The sequence below is a fragment of the Lycorma delicatula genome, chromosome 3, assembly GCF_047948215.1.
Source record: "Lycorma delicatula isolate Av1 chromosome 3, ASM4794821v1, whole genome shotgun sequence".
NCBI lineage: Eukaryota > Metazoa > Arthropoda > Insecta > Hemiptera > Fulgoridae > Lycorma > Lycorma delicatula.
In genome coordinates this window covers 226619933-226637929 of record NC_134457.1, presented here as the reverse complement: position 1 = coordinate 226637929, position 17997 = coordinate 226619933, and the positions used below count along the sequence as shown (strand labels likewise).

Genomic DNA, 17997 nt, shown 5'->3' with positions numbered 1-17997 from the left:
ATCACTAATTTCGCCTCTCAATTAACATCCTAAAAACTACAGTACAACCTAATTTCACTGCGGGAACTAAATTCTGGACGAAATATTTCCCGTAACTCGCTAATGAAGCATTTCGAGACCTATGTTCATGTGAACTTTTTTCATTATTTTGATGAGAGGAATACATCTGTGAAGTATGTCGGTCTCATCATGGGACACCCTCTATATATATATATATATTTACACGTTATGCAGACACTTTGGTAGTCCATTCTACATGTAAAAATAAGGAAAAAAGTGCATATAACAATAGGTCCCGAAATGTTTCATTAACACGTTACTGCTGGCAAAAAATATCACTAAGATTTAATCTTCTCCAGTGAAATGACGCCATACAGAAATTCTTGTGATGCAAAAATGTAAACTAATTTGATGGTGTCAAATGAAATCCAATCTGAAAAAAATTAGTCTGAGAACTGTATAACTTCTGTAGTTTTTTAGAAAACTGGTGAAAAATGCACTTTTTTGACATTTGACTTGTAATAACTTGTTTAAATTGCCAATAAACATATAAAACTCTTTAATAAGATTTTTAGGAAATTTAATCCTAAACAGAATAGTATAAATAAAATATACAGAAAGCGAATGAAAGTAAAATTTAACTGAAAAATGATTTTTATCGAAACAGATTTATTTTTCAAAACTGGGAAAAAATAATAAAAAACAGAAATTTCTGGTATTCAAAATTAATAAAAGAAGTTTCAAAACAAAATATTTCATATGGGATAGTACTGGATCAACGATCATAATGGTGTATTTAAGTTAAAAAACCATGATTTTTTTTCAAATTAAATTATTAATTAAAATAATTGTTTTAGAGAATTTTTATTTCATAAGTTAGCAATACAATAACAGCTGTCCAACAATTATGTTTTGTTGAATTGTAATTGTGTTGTTATAAACAAAGATCGTGTCCTCACTTTTCTGATGAATGATCTGATTCCAGATGATACTGAGGTTGCTGAAACTTCTTACCACGTGTTCACAGGGAAGTCGTAGGTTTTTGCTCAGAGAATTTGTCTTCTGAGATCACCGAGGCGGAAGTCCACCGAGTAATCTGTAGCTTGGCTAGGAATAAAGCCCCTGGAAATTATGGTATCACAGTGGAACTCCTTGTTCGCATGTTGGCAGTAATTCTTGGTCACTTGACAAGGATTTTAATAGGATGCTTTTTGCTGAACATTTCCCAACATGTTGGAAACATGGTGAGTTGAAATTGCTCTTCAAAGTTGGCAACAAGGACCCCACTGTAAGTTCTTGTTACCGCCCTCTGATGCTCTTGCCTGTAGCAGGTAAGGTTTATGAGGTCTTGTATCTCTGCATTAATAGTAGGTTGACTTTTAACCTTATGCTGATGGACTACCAGTATGGTTTTTGCCCTGGCAACGGTACAGAGGATGCAATTCTTCAGGTAATGGATCTGACTTCATCCAAAGAGTGTAAGTATGTACTTGGTGTCTTTTTAGATACATCTGGGGCCTTCAATAACTTGTTGTGGCCCTCTGCCTAGTTTCAACTTCAGCAGCATGCGTGCATGCTAAATGAGATTAGGACTCTCTCGAGCTTCATGATGTCGGCTTGGAAGTAGGAAAGACCCTGTCAAAAGGTTGTCCACAGGGCAGTGTTTTAGGTCCACTCATCTGGGTTGTTGAGTTCAACTCTCTCATGCGATTGCAGATGCCCAGTGGCTGCTGCATCGTGGCTTATGACGATGATGGGTTGTTGCTGGTCGAGGGCAATTCACGTGGCAAGATAGAACTCAGGGCGACACAGGCATTCAAAGTTCTCAGGTTGTGGAGTCTTCAACATAAAATAGTTTTCAGTGCAGAGAAAGCCACTATGTTTCTTAAAGGACTTCTAGCCGCGACTTTGTCACCTACGTGTCGTGATGGATGGCCTTCCGATTAGGTATGCCACCATTCAGATATATCTGGGTGTCATCCTTGAGAGAGGCTTCAATTCAAGGGGCACCTTCAGTTGTTGCAAGGAAGGTCACTGATGCCGCCTTTGGTGTTCGTAGTCACCCATCCCGATTGGGGGTTGAATTATTGTACAATGCATATTTTTTACAAAGGTGTCTGTGAGGCTATAATGTATGTTACGCCCATCTGGGCTCATCATTTACAATTCCAATGTACATGGACATTTTATTGCAATTCCAACGTCTTCTATTGTTAGCTGTTGTCGGTGGCTATAGAACTGTCTTGAGAGGCAGTTTCTGTGATCGCCGGCATTAAACCCATTGATATTCTAGCTACGGAACATAGCTAGGTTTAGGACCAAAATTTTGACTCTTGGCAAGCTAGTGGGACAATTCTTCTACTGATCGATACATGCATGGTACTTTTCCAAATGTTAGGAAGCTGCGAGCAATTAGGTGGGTCTCCCCCAATCAGTACACAACTCAATTCCTTTCAGGACATGGTGATTTTAGGAATAGTTTGACTAGGTTTGGTTTGATTGATACAGGCTTGTGCACAGATTGTTGGGTCGATGACACTGTGGACCATGTCCTTTATGTTTGTATAGTAGAGTAGCACCCAGCTGGCTAGGGACCGCCAGGGCAGCTGATTGGCTGGAGGTAGGCATGTTGGCATCGAGCCACGATTAGATAGAAATTGTGGTGATTTATTATTGAATGTTAGCTGTCGGCAGAACAGCAACTGCACTGCTGAGGGTATGGTTACCATGCAGGCATGAGGTGTAGTGCTGTTTTGATGGCAGTTTTTGAATGAACAAAATCACTGTTGGCAGGATGGCGACTGCACTGCTGAGGGCATTGATTTCCATGCAGCCATGAGGTGTAGCAACATCTCAACGATGGTAGTAAGTGAAGTAAATGTCACGCGGGACTCTGCGATGGAGCTGAGAGGGAGTAGGAGATCTGTCCTCCTCTCCCTGGTAGACCAGACCGGAGTCCGTAAATTATCAAGTCAGGTTATGAACTGCAGTTGAGTTCACTACGGGAACTAGGACTAAATTTTCATTGTTGCAAACATTTTTGGTGGTATGTTATTTTTCAATTTGCCTTGAATCTATGAGACATTTACAAGTGGCTCAGTAACGGTAGAACTAGGCGCAGGGTTTGTGTTTCTCGGTTAGCTAGTTCAGAGGGCAACGATGTAGGGCATTCAAGATGTCCGGACGAGACCTACAGCAAAGGCGAAAGCTAATTTAAAAATTACCAATGTAAATGTCTACCGGGGTATTTACATCGGTGGCATCCCAACGAGGCCTAGCTTATTAATATGAGATGTAAAAAGTTACAAGGTGAAAGATGACTCCTGTTAAACCCCATCAGGGTTAGGAACAGGGGGAGGGTGACTGGAAGTGTCACAAGGCAGGTGGTCTTCCCGTACGAGGTTGATATGTTAGTACAAGTAGTAGCCAATGGCCATACCATGTTATATATACCGATTCTCATCTGTTAGTACAAGTAGACAGATGCATAACCATTTTGAATCTGGTTGGTTATTGAAATAATAATGCCATACTTATTTTCAAATGAAGAATATGCCAATATGGCATTTACTTATGGTGTGTGTGAAGGTAGTGCTACAGCCACTGATGAAGAATATCGGCAAAGTTATCCTAATCACAGGATTCTAAATCCAAGAACTATTAGTGCGGAATTTTGTATGTTATGAAAAACAGGAAGGATCTCTTCCAAGAAGTAGTCGTATCCCTTATGACCGATCTCTCCAGCATGATATTAATGTCGTTGGAAGCATTAGTGCTGCCGTTCAACGTAGTCCCGGTGTCATTGCATGACATATTTCTAACCGGTTGAGTTTCACAAACTAAAGTATGGAGGACACTTAAGAATAACAACCTTTATCTGGAATATAAAAAAAAAGTACATCTACATGCATGAGACCGTTCCCTTTGCTTGGCATTCTGCAATCGGTTAAATACTCATCGACAAATCTTCAATTACATTTTGTTTACCACTGAGTCACAGTTCACTCATGATAGCATAAACATGGGCAGAAGTGAACCCTCATGCAAAGGTGGAATGTAACTTTCAACAGCGATTTACCATTAATGCATGGTGTGGGATTATTCATAATCAGTTGATTGAATCGTTTATTTTCCAAGGGTGCTTAACTGGTAAGGAGTACTTACAGTTTCTTCAAGAACAATTACAGCCATTACTTGAAGATGTTCCTCTTGCAGTACAATGCTGGATATACTTCCAAGAAATGGCGCGTCTCCAAATTTCTCTCATATTGTTTCTGCCTACTTAAATCAGCAATTCCCAGATAAATAGATTGGATGAGACGGTTCACAATCCTGCCCACCCAGGTCACCAGATGTTACGTTGATGGATTTTTGTGTATAGGGTTGGATGAAGTGTAATGTTTATAAGTTGAAAGTAAATACCTGAGAGGAGTTACTTGCCTGCATTACTAATGCTTTTGGGCTGTTAAAGAACAGTCCCAATAAACTAATAACAGCAACATGATCAATCCACAAACATACAGCAAAGTACATTAAAGAAAATGGAAACATTTTTAAAAATTTACTGTAAATTTTATTAATTTTTTACGTTAAAAATCATTTTCAAATTAAATTTAGCTTTGAATTGCTCAAAATAAAAGTTAATTTTATTTAAATGTTATTCACTTACTGTTTACTTTATTTATATTATTCTATTTACAATTAAATATTACTACAAGTTTTATTAAAGAGTTTTATCTCTTTATAGACAAATTAACAAGGTTATTACAAATCAAATATAAAAAAGTGCATTTTCAACTCGCTTTTTCACTGGTTTTCAAAAAAAAAAAACCACAGAAGTTACAATTCTCAGACTCATTTTTTTCAATTTGTCAGACTGAATTTCATATGAAAACATCAAATTAGCTTACATTTTTGCATCCCAAGAATTTCTGTATGGCTTCATTTCACTGGAGGAAATGAAATCTGGGTGAAATTTTTCACCAGCCATAAGTTAACGAAGTGTTTCTGGACCAATGTACTTTTTTCTTTCTTTTTACTTGTAGAATGAGGTGCCAAATTATCAGCATAATGCGGTAAATCACACTAAATAAAAAAATATATATATAAGAAAACCATATTTTTAAAAACTGGTATTTTCATACTCCTACTTCAAAAAGTAAAGAAAATTCATTTTCACCCCCCTCCACCCCATGCAACTGAAAATAAAACCGTACTTTTCTTCAAAAAGTTGGTAAAAAAGAGGGATAACTCTTGTTATCACTACTAAGAATTTTTTTTATTTCGGAAATTTCAAGAGCTTAATCTTTCAAAAATCATACATTTTATTGTTTAAACCTACATTAAAATGGTTACGCGTTTCCAATTCCAATCACGTGCAAGGAAATAATTTTTGTAAATAAAACAAAATTCAGAAAACAAGAAGTTTTAAAATTAGTTTGCAGTTTGCAAACTATGGGATAGATATATATATGGGATAGATAAAAATGCAAATTTATAAATAATTTAATAATTATTTAATTCATTAATGCTTAATCATAACATAATTATAACAATTTTAGTAACAAAGTATTGAACAGAAAAATTAGATCATTTATGGGTAAGTAAACAATGAGTCCCTGATATCAATTTAACTATTTAATGTAGATTAGAGATTATTGTTTATCTAATGAATCTGATAAAAATGGCAGTAATTTTTTATATTATTTTAATAATTGAAAAACCAATTAATCAAATAATAAATAAAAAATATATTAATGTTTTCATTAATAAACAGTAAATATATTATTGTCAAAAGAATACAATATGTTAATTATTTCATTGATTACTATTACTAATTACATATTAGTAATAATGTACTATCAAGAACACAAAATATTAATTTCCTTATCAAAAAGGAATTTTTGGATTTACAGGTGTCCATTTAGTTTTTCCATGATTATAAAACTCTATCACAAAAAACTATTACAGTTACAGCTGTGCAATTTGTGACAAAAGTAGGAAAGATTTACACAAAGTTTTTTTTTTATATTAGTTAGAGGCAGAGTAGAGGGCAGTGATCAATTTTTGATAAAACTGTGTCAATCCAGGAGAAAGCACAATGTGTGTTGTGGTATCACTAGTCGAAATTACAGATTACTTTGCGGCAAAATTTTAGAAGGGCATACAGACGACCAGCACCTGATAGCAAGAGTATAGTTGTGTGGTATTCAAAGTTTAAGGAGAGTGAGAGTGTAGTCAACCTTAAAAAACAGGGCAGTGAAGAGAAAGTTGAGGTTGTGCAGCAAACATTTCTACATAGCCTTTCAAATCTACCCGTTACGCATCTCATGAACTAGGGATTCCCTGGTCAACAGTCCACAAGAAACTAAGGTTGCACGTGTATAATGTTCAGATACTGCAACATCTACAGTCAGATGATGGCCCTTGTCATGCTGCCTTTGTGACTGAGTTTTGCAACGGATTGATAATAACAATGAGTACCTGCAGCGTGTGTGTTATTCAAACAAGGCTACTTTCCACACTTCAGGGAAAGTAAACAGGCATAATGTGAGAAGAAAATTTGTACTTTACCAAGAAAAAAGTTAGAGAAATCCCCTAAAGTGAATGTGTGGTGCGGTTTGATGCACAACAGAATCATCGGTCCCTTCTTTTTCATTGAGCGATCAATAAATAACAGCTACCATTTACCTGGATATTCTGCAACACCTTTCTATAGCTGAACTAAATGACTTGCAGCTTAGGGTGGTTTTCCAACAGGATGGTGCACCACCACATTGGGGATTACTAGTTCGAGATTTTCTGAATGAATCATTTCATGAGAGATGAATTGGGCATGACGGTCCCACTCTCTGGCCACCACGATTACCAGACATAACTCCCTTAAACATTTTCCTCTGGGGTTATGTTGAAGACAGAGTCTATGCAACACCCGTACCTGGTCTGGAGAGAGAGACTAACAGCTCTCCTGACTGGAGAGTTGTTAGTGGTACCGAAGAAATGTTGACCAACACATAGTGTTTGAAATTGATTATCAGTTGGACATTCTACAAGTGACAAAACATGCATATGTTGAAGTTTATTGACATGGTAAAAAAAACTTGATAATTTTTTCTTTCTTTAGCCACAAACCGCACACCTGTATCTGTAATAGTTTTTTTTTTTATAATCGTGGAAAGATTTTATGGACATCCTGTACATTTTGGTCTTCATTATGTTAAATTTTTCAGTACAATTTTATCTCCCCATGTTGACATTTTTTTTCACTTTCTATTTCAACTACAGAATGGTGTGTGTGCATGTGCGTGTGTATGTATCTTTTTAAATAAAAGTTACACATTTAGATTTTTGCAGTTGCATCATTGTAAAAAGTTTTATATCACTGCAAATATCTTATATGTATAAAATATAAAGAAATTTATTGTGACTAAGAAAGTACAAGCCCACCTGGTGAGATTCATGTACACACTAAAATTATATGTTGAGATTTATTGTATGGTACCGTGCAATATATACTGTATAGTCAGTCCATTACTGTAGTAATGGACTATTAATATGGACATTATTATAATAATGACCATAATAGAGGTACAAAAAAAACAGCATAATTTTTTATTACATGATGTTTGATATCAATAAAAGACGAAAAACTAGTGACAGAAAAGTATAAAAGTTATGACCAAATGAAGAAAAATCATAGTACACTTTTATGAATGTATATGTGCACGCATACACATACACACACACATATACAAGTTTGAGATCGGTTACAAGTTATTTTTGACAGATTACAGAGGTTTTATTTACTATCTATAAATCTAAAAGTACATATTAAATGATTAGAATTTTCTAAAAATAGTGATACATCTTAGATCAGTTGCCACTACAATGGATAAAAAAAGCCTAATCCTTTCACTGACCAAGGCTACACAACAACAAAAAAGTTCACTAAAGTTAATGCAGTAAAGAAGGAAGTTAAAAAGAAATGTGAGAAAAAACAGCTCTGCTAAGCAAAATAAATAACACCAACATAAATACTGATATAAATATTCCAAAATACTTTCATTTTTACTCAGGCCAGATGTAATTTTTAAGGCTATATCAATTAAGCTACGTTATACTATATGTGAGAAAATTCAAATTGTAAAACCATAAATGAGGTGCACTGTAATAAAGATTTGACTTTTCTAAGGATTCATAACTTACCATAACACTTCACAGTTAACAGAACAGCAAATAACAAACAGAACTGTAATATTGTAGGTGTCGTAAGCTAGAAAGATATACCTGAGATCCACTTTTGCAAATTTAGTAGCTATTCTGTTAAAATACTATGCAGTATATTATTGTTGTTATGAAATGATAAGCTGCAGCAGTTCATTTTTTCATAATAAAAGATAAAATTATTTAAATACATTACTGTGTTTATATAGAAAAAAAAATAGAATTTTATCTACAGTGGATGCTAAACTTTTAATTAATTGAGTCTACGATTCTCAAAATTACTTTATTCACTAAATTTATATAAACATTTATATAAATGGATTTTTTTTTGAAATTGACTCGACTGGATTCACAGTTGAAAAAATGCAAAACTTGTACCACTTACTTAAAAGATCAACATTTCAATCTTTTATTATTTTAATACATTTGCTAAGATCTAAACAATAATTTAAACAGCTTACATAAAATAAATACAGAATTAAATAATTATAATTTTAGATTACCTTTCTTTAAAACTTGAAGCCAGATTTGCACAATTTTTTTATGATGCTGTGGCTGTTGAAGACACCATGATGACAGTCCTGATATACTATCCTGGGTGTCTTTGAGTCCCAACAATTTTTTCTCAAACAATTGTTCATTAAAACCGGCCATAATACATTTCAAAAATGCTGTGTAGCAATAACTAATAATTCACATACCAATCCTAAAAACAGATTTGAAAAAAAAAATCACAAGGTTTTAATTTAAAACAAGTTCATGAATTAATGATTAAGTAATAAAAATGTTATGCATATTATACATTATAAAAATGCATCAAATTTTGTTTACCAATTAGAAACACCATACCAATAGCCATTCTGAAATTATACAGTAATACAAATGCTGTAAATCTAACTACAGTTCACAAGTTGTGTCTTGCTCAGTATTATGCCACATAAATTTATCCATTAAAAATTTAAATTTTAATCTTTACATAAAAAATTAAGTTAGAAAACAAACATTAGTTATAATTTTTTTTTTTTGTTCACCAATCTTTTGATAGGAATAATGTATACTTATTAATTTAAGGAAGCTCAAAATAACAATAACTACACAAATGGGATTTAAAATACTGGACTGAGGTTACAATACCTCAACCAGTTGCAGCACCAAATCCATACAAGATATCCGTGGCTTCAAAATGGTGTCGTTCAACAGTGAAAATTTAAACAAATTTTAGACATGGCTTTTCAAGCCTGTGTTTTTTTAATGAATATGCTCTATTAAACTAATTTGGACATTTTAAATTTAGCGCTTCAGCTAAAAAAATTGGCATGTGGAGAAGATATTCTTACATTATTTTTCTTGAATGTCAAAGAAAGTTAGTCATGTAGTGCAAAGGGTTCTGGAGTTACAGGAATTTTAAAATAGTGTAAATTTGGGAAACACAAAAATAATTAAGTTCATTCAAAACTCATGTAAAGTTATACAGCCCTTTTCCTGGCTGCTTTATTGTTCGATGGCAAATCTATTAAACATAGTTTTTTGTTCAAAATCACAGTGATTATCATTGATCTAAATATAGTTCTACATTTATTATAATATCTATTACAAATTCGGCATCATCTAGCATGACAACAATCTCATTCATAAAAGTCTTCAGAATAAAACTGAGTTTTTTTTCAATCTTTTAAAAATATGTATGAACTACATTAATTTTTTATGTTTTAAATTATTAATTCTTTGTTTAAGTGTTCTGTATTACATGTCTTAAGTGATTCCCTTATTTATCAGGAACACTGCTGTGTAAAATGTAGACTATAAACCAAAATGAAAATTTATGTGGAAAAGAAATCTATTTAATTGAAAAATATTTTTATTTCCTAACCAAAACTAAGTAATAGATTTTGTAAAAACTGGTGGGAAGATCTTTTAAATGAGTTAGAAATTTATTAAAAATAGTAACAACAAAATTTTAATGTGGTCCTTTCTTATAAGCACTCTGCAGAGTTAAATGAAAACAGTTGACGTTTTCATGATTCTGTGGATAGAGATAATGTTAACTGATTCCAATAAGTGTCAAATTTTATTTTTATTAAAATAAAAAATCCATAAATATAAATGATGGATAATTTAGAATTTTTAATTTATCACACATTGTTCTATGGTTCTTGATTTGTATTCAGGGATACCAAAAAATGATCTAACTGCCTATTTTTGATCTGAAAACTTATTCTGATTTTTTGAAGGAGTTTGAGAAATGGCATTATATGTCAAATGAGAATATAGATAAGCTTAGTATTTAATAACTTCATTCAATAAGGAATTACAGGCATAGTTAATATTTCATGAATTTGTTTAAAATTCCACAAATAAGTTTTCAGAGTATTTCAATAACCTAAGTATTGTAACTTCTGCCTACTGGTTGTTTCCAACATTTTTGTGAGCTTTGATCAATTTAATAATAAGTACATTCTCGTTTCTTTAGGAAAATCTGGTTTTTGAAATTAACAAAACAACTGAGGTATAACGAAAGAAAATACTATTATGGGACTTAGCATAATACTGAAACATACAAAACATTAAATAAATGATATTTAAAAATATTGAAATATAAAATAATCTAACACTGTAATAAAATCATTAGACCACGATCTTTTTTTTACTATACCTTAAAAATTTGATTGCTATTACGTTTTTCAAACAGAAAGTGCATTTTATACTATTCTCAAGTGATTAAAGTTAAATAAAACACATGAAAAATTACAACATATGAACAAAGTTACTGATTACTGTGGTACCTGAAAAATAAGTATTACAACACAAAGTTAAAAAAAGTATTGTAAAATTATCTTAACTTTAATATTAATTATAGTTTTAATAACTCAATAAATTTTTCACCATAGAAAAAATAAATGAAATTAAATTGGATTATTCTATATTAATTCTTCTAGTATTTATCATTTAGTATTTAGTAAACTAAATGATAATGTATGATGTATACTAGCATACATCTAGCATTTATTTTTAAAAAGCTTCATACATAAGTAGGTAAAATGAGGGCATTTCAGTAGATAATTTGATCCAAGTGAAATAAAATTCTAATGAACACTACCCAGTTATAAGACACTGAATTTGATAATTACATTGCTGAAGTTTTGGATAGATGGCATTTATATTTAGAATTGCAGCACGTTAGCTATATCACTATTTTTATAAGATAAATCTGAAAGATATACATAGGAATTCAAATTAATGTTACATAACTTATTTTCAATACAAAGAGCAAAAAAAAAAGTTATTTATTTTCTTTGTATTGTTTATTACACTAAGAAAAAATTATTCATGCAGCTACACATTACTTTACGTATTTTTATTAATATTTTTAAATATTCACTCAGTATAAATTCATGTGATACAGTGTACAACAAAGTCTGGAAAATATTTCACTTTTAATAATGAAATGAAGCTTACTGTAAAATGTAATAAAAAGTTTGAAAAATCATTTTATAAACTTCAAGAAAAAATATACTTTTAAATACTGCAAAACACATCTATCAAAAAAGAAGTTTAAGACCTATTGTGTCATATTGTGCACTACACTGATGTTCAAATGTTTCAAATATAATCATTTTCCTTCCAGAATGATAAATAATGCAAAATCTTTTATAAATATTTACAACTGTTTTTTTATCTGAATTTATAAATTATTAGCTTTTAAAGAAAATATTATTTTAAAAATAATTCTTGTTTTAGCTACTGAACATTTGAATTAATGAGACAATAGATTGTACATGTTTTATAACAGCACAATCGGTATTAAAAAAAAGCCAGCAAATTGTCAACTACTTATTCTTTAATAACAATAATTTTATAGAATATATAAAAATAAATTATTTTAAAATTTTCTTTTCTTTTTGGTATTATCATATATCCAACACTTATACTTTGCAAATAATTTTAAATATTTTGTTTTTTAAAATCGACAAAATTAAATTTTATTTCATGTAATCATGGGTCAATACATGTTGAATAATGCAATGAATCTATGAATATGTAATTCAAATGTCAAATAAGATAACACAAGAATTAAGTACACATTTATTAAGTATTGGGCATAGTTTGATCTAATTAAGATGTGATTTTCTCAATAGCGACAGCTAGAGCACATCCACCTTACAACATAGGATGCAATTTTTAACTGAATTAACTGCAATGTATCAGTTTATTCATTATTACTTCTTTCTTCTTACATATATTTAGCCTTATACTTCACAATTTGAGCAGATTTCATTTCATTGATACAGTAAAGTTGTCTCAGGACATTAAAAATCTCCTAAGTTCATTTGAGAATATTGAATGTGGATGGGTTGAGTTCAATCCAGTTCATCCAATTTGATTGTAACTATATCTACTATCGACTCTGATTCCAGATTAGGAAAGGAAACACCTTAATGGTAGCGACAGCTTCCCTATAACAAACCTAGAAAATAAAGGTCTACAAAGCCTGTACTCTTTTCATCTGGCAAAAGCCATGTAGCATCTGAGTGATGCTACATTGCCTTATGCAGCATTGTTTGGAGTCAGACTACCATGTAACTTTGGTGATCCTCCGCCTTTTGTACTTTATGAGGCAGAGACACTGTCTATGTGTTTTACTCTACAGATCACAGTGCAATTGTCAGTGATACAAATGTCATCAACAGACTGCTGGCATAGCTCCCAGGTATTGTAATGGAGATCAGGAGGTTGAATTTAATATGAAAAGTAATGTTATATACTGACATCCTTCAATGGTTTGACATTTTAGTGTTTGATGCAATCCAAAGAAAATTGAACGGTCACATGAGAAGACTTATTATTGGTACAATGCTGGTTATCTCTTGTTGATCCAAATTTGGCTCTCACATATCACGGGTTCCATTAAATTTGGGTGACAAAGCAGTTTTGAGTGAATCCTCGTCATCAGAAAATCTGAGGAAGGTTTTTTCATAAATAATTGTCAGGGTAGATCCTTTTCCCGCCTCCGAAGTGACTCCTCTCTTAAGTTTTTCATATACCTCTTATAATAGTAATCTGATTATTATTATTACTCTACTATAATAATTAACATTAACAACTCTGTTCCTAAAAATACAATATATTCTAATAATATTAATTCACATAATGTCAGCAGCCATGTTGATCTTAAAATAACAATATGATTCCTCCTTCCCGAAAAACTAAGCACAGTAACGTTAAATATCAATGCAAATATCAATTCCTGAGAAATAAAACCAAAGAAGTTGAAATATTTCTTTCTAATCAGTCACCAGATTTTGCATTTTTTCAGAATATTAGCAGACCAACACAGAAGCCTATCTATACTAGCTAATTTCAAGCTTGCTGAAGTTGTTTGTAGAACTGCATATAAAGCAAGTAATCTAATTTTTTTTTAATGAGCTACCTTTTATATAATCATACATTCAAGGAATTCACCTCACACCTCAATCCCACCACTTCAATATTTCGAAAGACACAATCCCTCACAACCAAGAGAAAACTATTTATTTTATTTATGTCACTGCTGTCAAGTATAAAAATACAAAAACTTTCTACAATTTGTGTTTCATAAAACTGATTTTAGAATTCCTACAGCACATGACAAGCGTTCATTTGACAGACTTGGTGGCACTATAAAAAAAGTATAATAATATTACAAACTATATTATAATAATATGACAAATGACCAATAAGAAACTATAGCATCCTAGCCATGTAGAACAATTACGTCCAATAAAACATCTACGTTTAATGGGTTGTCATACTTGTTACTTGAATTACCTCTTTACATGTTCACTTTATACAGTATGTTATTCAACAGATATAATCCACAAAATAGAATATAAATAGAATAGAATACAAAATAGAATTTAATTTTAAAGACTACAAAAAATGGGCAAACTTATGAAAATTACAACTTTATTCAAATATGGGTAATATCATTCATTGAGAAGGCTATAATATATCTTCATAGAACCTGATGATTCTCAAATATCTGAATATCTCAGTTACAACATCACAAAAATAAAATTTAACATTTTTATAATAAAATGCTGTATTCAAAGCCACATTTGGGCTTTGGACATCCCAACTGAGGCCTCAGTTGGGATGCCACCGATGTAAATGCCTCCGCAGACATTTACATTAGTAAAACACAAATCAAATTTTGCCTTCACGTAGGCCTCAAACAGACATCACGGTCAACCTAACATGATTTCCTCAAACTAACTAACTGAGACCGCAGAAGCGCGGACCCTGTGCCTAGTCTAAATTTGACAACACTGGTCGGCCTAGCCTTGTGACTGATGAACTGACGATGAAAATCAACGATAAAATTCATGAAAATTGCCGTATTATGGAACATCGCTCTTTAACGTCAAACAATACTCTGCAAGCATTATTTCACTCCACTGTCACTGGTACCTGTTTGCCATGACTGAGATTTGATGGTGAAGATATTATCAAAGCTCATCACTAATGGCATCGAGATTGTCCAAAAAGAAATCCAGGTGTGAATCCAAAAAATGAATTTTTATTATAACCCATACATGTTTTAATTCTGTTAATTTACTGTAATAAATACACCCATAATGTCACAGTAGTTGGGGGATTTATGATTTTATAAAATTTTTTTCACAACTAAATGACATCCATGCTGACTTTTCAATTTACCTTATCAGTTCTTCCTTTTCTTTTCCTTTCAAAAATGTATTACTTGATTTTAACTTTTTCTTTCAAATAATGAAACCCAGAACATTTTTCCCCATTGCCTTAAATAAGGTTTTGAAAAGCCCAAACTTTACATGTAGTTGAGGTATAAGAATTATTTCTTAAGTTAACTTAGTGGGGAATGTACAAACAACATTGTTCTGTCCAGGCATAAGTGCTTCACCTTTCGCCCATTTCTTTCTGATAAAATGATTTGTTTTGTCCCTGGTGTCCCAATCACAAAAAAAGCAAGAAAATTTAGTAGCAGAGATGGAAACCCATTAAATGCAACTTTTAAATTACAACATCTAGTCTAATGGTAATTGTTTACTGATTTATTTCTAACAGGATTATCATACTGTCATACTTTTTTTCAAGTTAGTCGCATAAGATATTGGATCAGAAGAAAATTTGTTGCCACTGTATTAAAGGACATCCTTTAAACTAGTTTTCAAACAATCAATGAACAGTTTCCATTCTCCAGCTATGTTCATGATGAAGTGCATCTATATCAACCCTAATATTGTTAAAATACACTAAATTATTTTTTTCAGAATATAAATCTTCCTGACAATTATGAAAGAAACAAACTTCGGTGTCAGTAAGGAGAAGATTTCAGCTTTTCAGCCTAGATCACAAAAGCTCTGCTTTTTTCTCCTGAAAAAAGTTATTTAATTCAGTTTGAGTTATCAGATAAGATTTTAGAAAGTCGACTCTGTTTTAAAAGTAGGATTATCATACTCCTCATAACAAACTTTAGTGGCTACCTTGTATTCCAATTCATCTTCTAAAGTTACATGTATTGGAGGAGGATATGATAATGGCCTTGGAGACAGTACCAACCATAAGCCTTTTACCAGATGGCAAATTCTGGTACTGCACTGTGTTTGGAATTATTACTTATTTCTTTTATCTTTGTAATACAGAAATCTGACAAATGATCTTGTGTTCTGACACCACACATTCATCAATATGGCAAAACTCATGTGGCAATTGCGCCTTGCAAAGTCTATCAGACATTTCACACAGATCAAACAGCAGGTGTAAGGGACCCAGTTCCTATCCTGAACCCCAAATTTAAAGCCAAAGTATAGTTCATAACATTTTTTTAACAAGTGGAGTCAAATTTCATCATTGTTCTTTAAAGTCAAATTCCCCACATACGATAACAGAAGCTATCCGGATCATTTACTTCCTTGGCATATTTATTCACTAACACAACACACTTGACACAGTAACTATAAATCACACAACTAAATGAAACCACAGGACATGCCTTCATAGTGAATTTTTAACATCACACTACATATTAAAGTACAATGCTGGTGTTTTAACTGTATAACTCAGCAGACTCCTCAGCAATAACATATCAGAACCTGCAGTAAATTAATCATCATGCATTCATGCGTACAAAGCTATTGTCTTCATAATGATATGTTTATACCCCACCCACTGTTAGAAACCATTCATAGCAAAATCATCTTTGCAAAATCTGTGTTTCTGTGGATGTTGTTTACATATTTAAAAGTTATCTGTTGATTTTAGTAAGGCATGGTAGTTACATGATTTAAGACATCATCCAAATTTCAATATATTGCAATTTTAATGCTACAATTACATGTATGCAATTTTAACTAAATTAAAATTTTACTATTTACTTATGAAAGAGATTTAAAAATAAACAACTATTTTTACGCTCTGTTCTTATAATTTGGAACAAATCAACAGTAACTTAAAAAGTTTCTACACTACATATAGAAATAAAAGATATTGTCAAAGCTGCATACATACAACTCATTATATTTAATGCTGTCATCAATTATGACAAAAAAATACATGAATTTAACTTAAAACTCTTATGCAATGTTTAGTGCATATATCCTCCTTTGCCAATAAAGTTTTTTGTGTTATGTAGTTAAAGTAAGATAACAAATTTAATTTTTTGTGAGAATATTTTAACTTCTATAACCAAGAAAACCAAAGTTTGGTGTAGTTCATGTACAATGCATAAAACTGTATATTGTATTGACTCATGTAAAACACACACCTTTTTTCTTAAAAAGGAACATGAAATTTATGGGTGCATGTGACAAGCTGGATTTCCAAATGAGGGTCCAATATTTGTATTTACTACTGTACTACATATTGTAATATAATATACAATATATGGTAGTAACCAAAACAAATTGTAGCATATATTCTAATTACTTTTGATTTCACATCATTAATGCTGAGTCACATCTGTTATGTAGACTATATCATAATTGCCTGTTTATAAACAAACTTTTGTCATAAGCATTTTGTTTATCTCTGCATTTTCAGTTATTATAACATATGTTATTATTAATAATCTTGTAATTTTATATAAAACACAAGTCATTTCAGATAAACTTGTAACAGTATTCATTTTGTTTTAGTTGAATGAAGGAAGATTATATATTCAGTTATACTAAATTTCTATCATTTATTGCAATTAAAGAAAAAACTTTCCAAAGAGTGTAAAATGACTTGCTGCTATGTCACTGACAGGTGCCAAGAAAAAGGATGGATGGCGAAAGCACTTGTTTTAAAGTGGGTAAAATGTGTGGGTGCAGGAACCTGGTGCTCTTTTAAAATTACCGTCTTGTTTCAAAAGAAAACTTGAACTATTGTTGGAGAAGTTTTTACTGTTTCAGTGAGTATTTTTTATTATGTAATATAATGACATAAAATTTAAACAAATCAATTTTAAACAAATTTCTAATTTTAATCAAATCATATTTTTATTTAAATACGCACTATTTTTTTTACTACTGCTTCTTAAGTATTCTGTAAACATAATTCTGTCTACAAAAATAAATAATTAAATTTATGTTAGATACTGATCATGCTCCTCCGTTGATGTAAGGTCCTGGAGTTTTGCCAGGTCACTGCAATAACCTCATTGCAGTGGATAGAAAAAGGCAGAACCTTACATAAGCAGGTCCTACCTAACAAAAAATGTAGACGACTATTCTCTGGTCAAATGGATGAGAATGTACAATAACCTAATAATAGTACAAC

At 31.7% G+C, this 17997-nt stretch overlaps 1 protein-coding gene across 1 annotated transcript in view; it reads right to left on the bottom strand.

Annotated features, from left to right (window-relative positions):
* The window catches only part of LOC142321322 (uncharacterized), a 132665-nt gene that overhangs the window by 113327 nt on the left and 1341 nt on the right, over positions 1–17997 (bottom strand). The window contains exon 2 of the mRNA XM_075359314.1: positions 8727–8929. Coding sequence (XP_075215429.1) covers positions 8727–8877 — 151 coding nt within the window. The 5' untranslated portion in view covers positions 8878–8929. The remainder of the gene's footprint in view (positions 1–8726; positions 8930–17997) is intronic.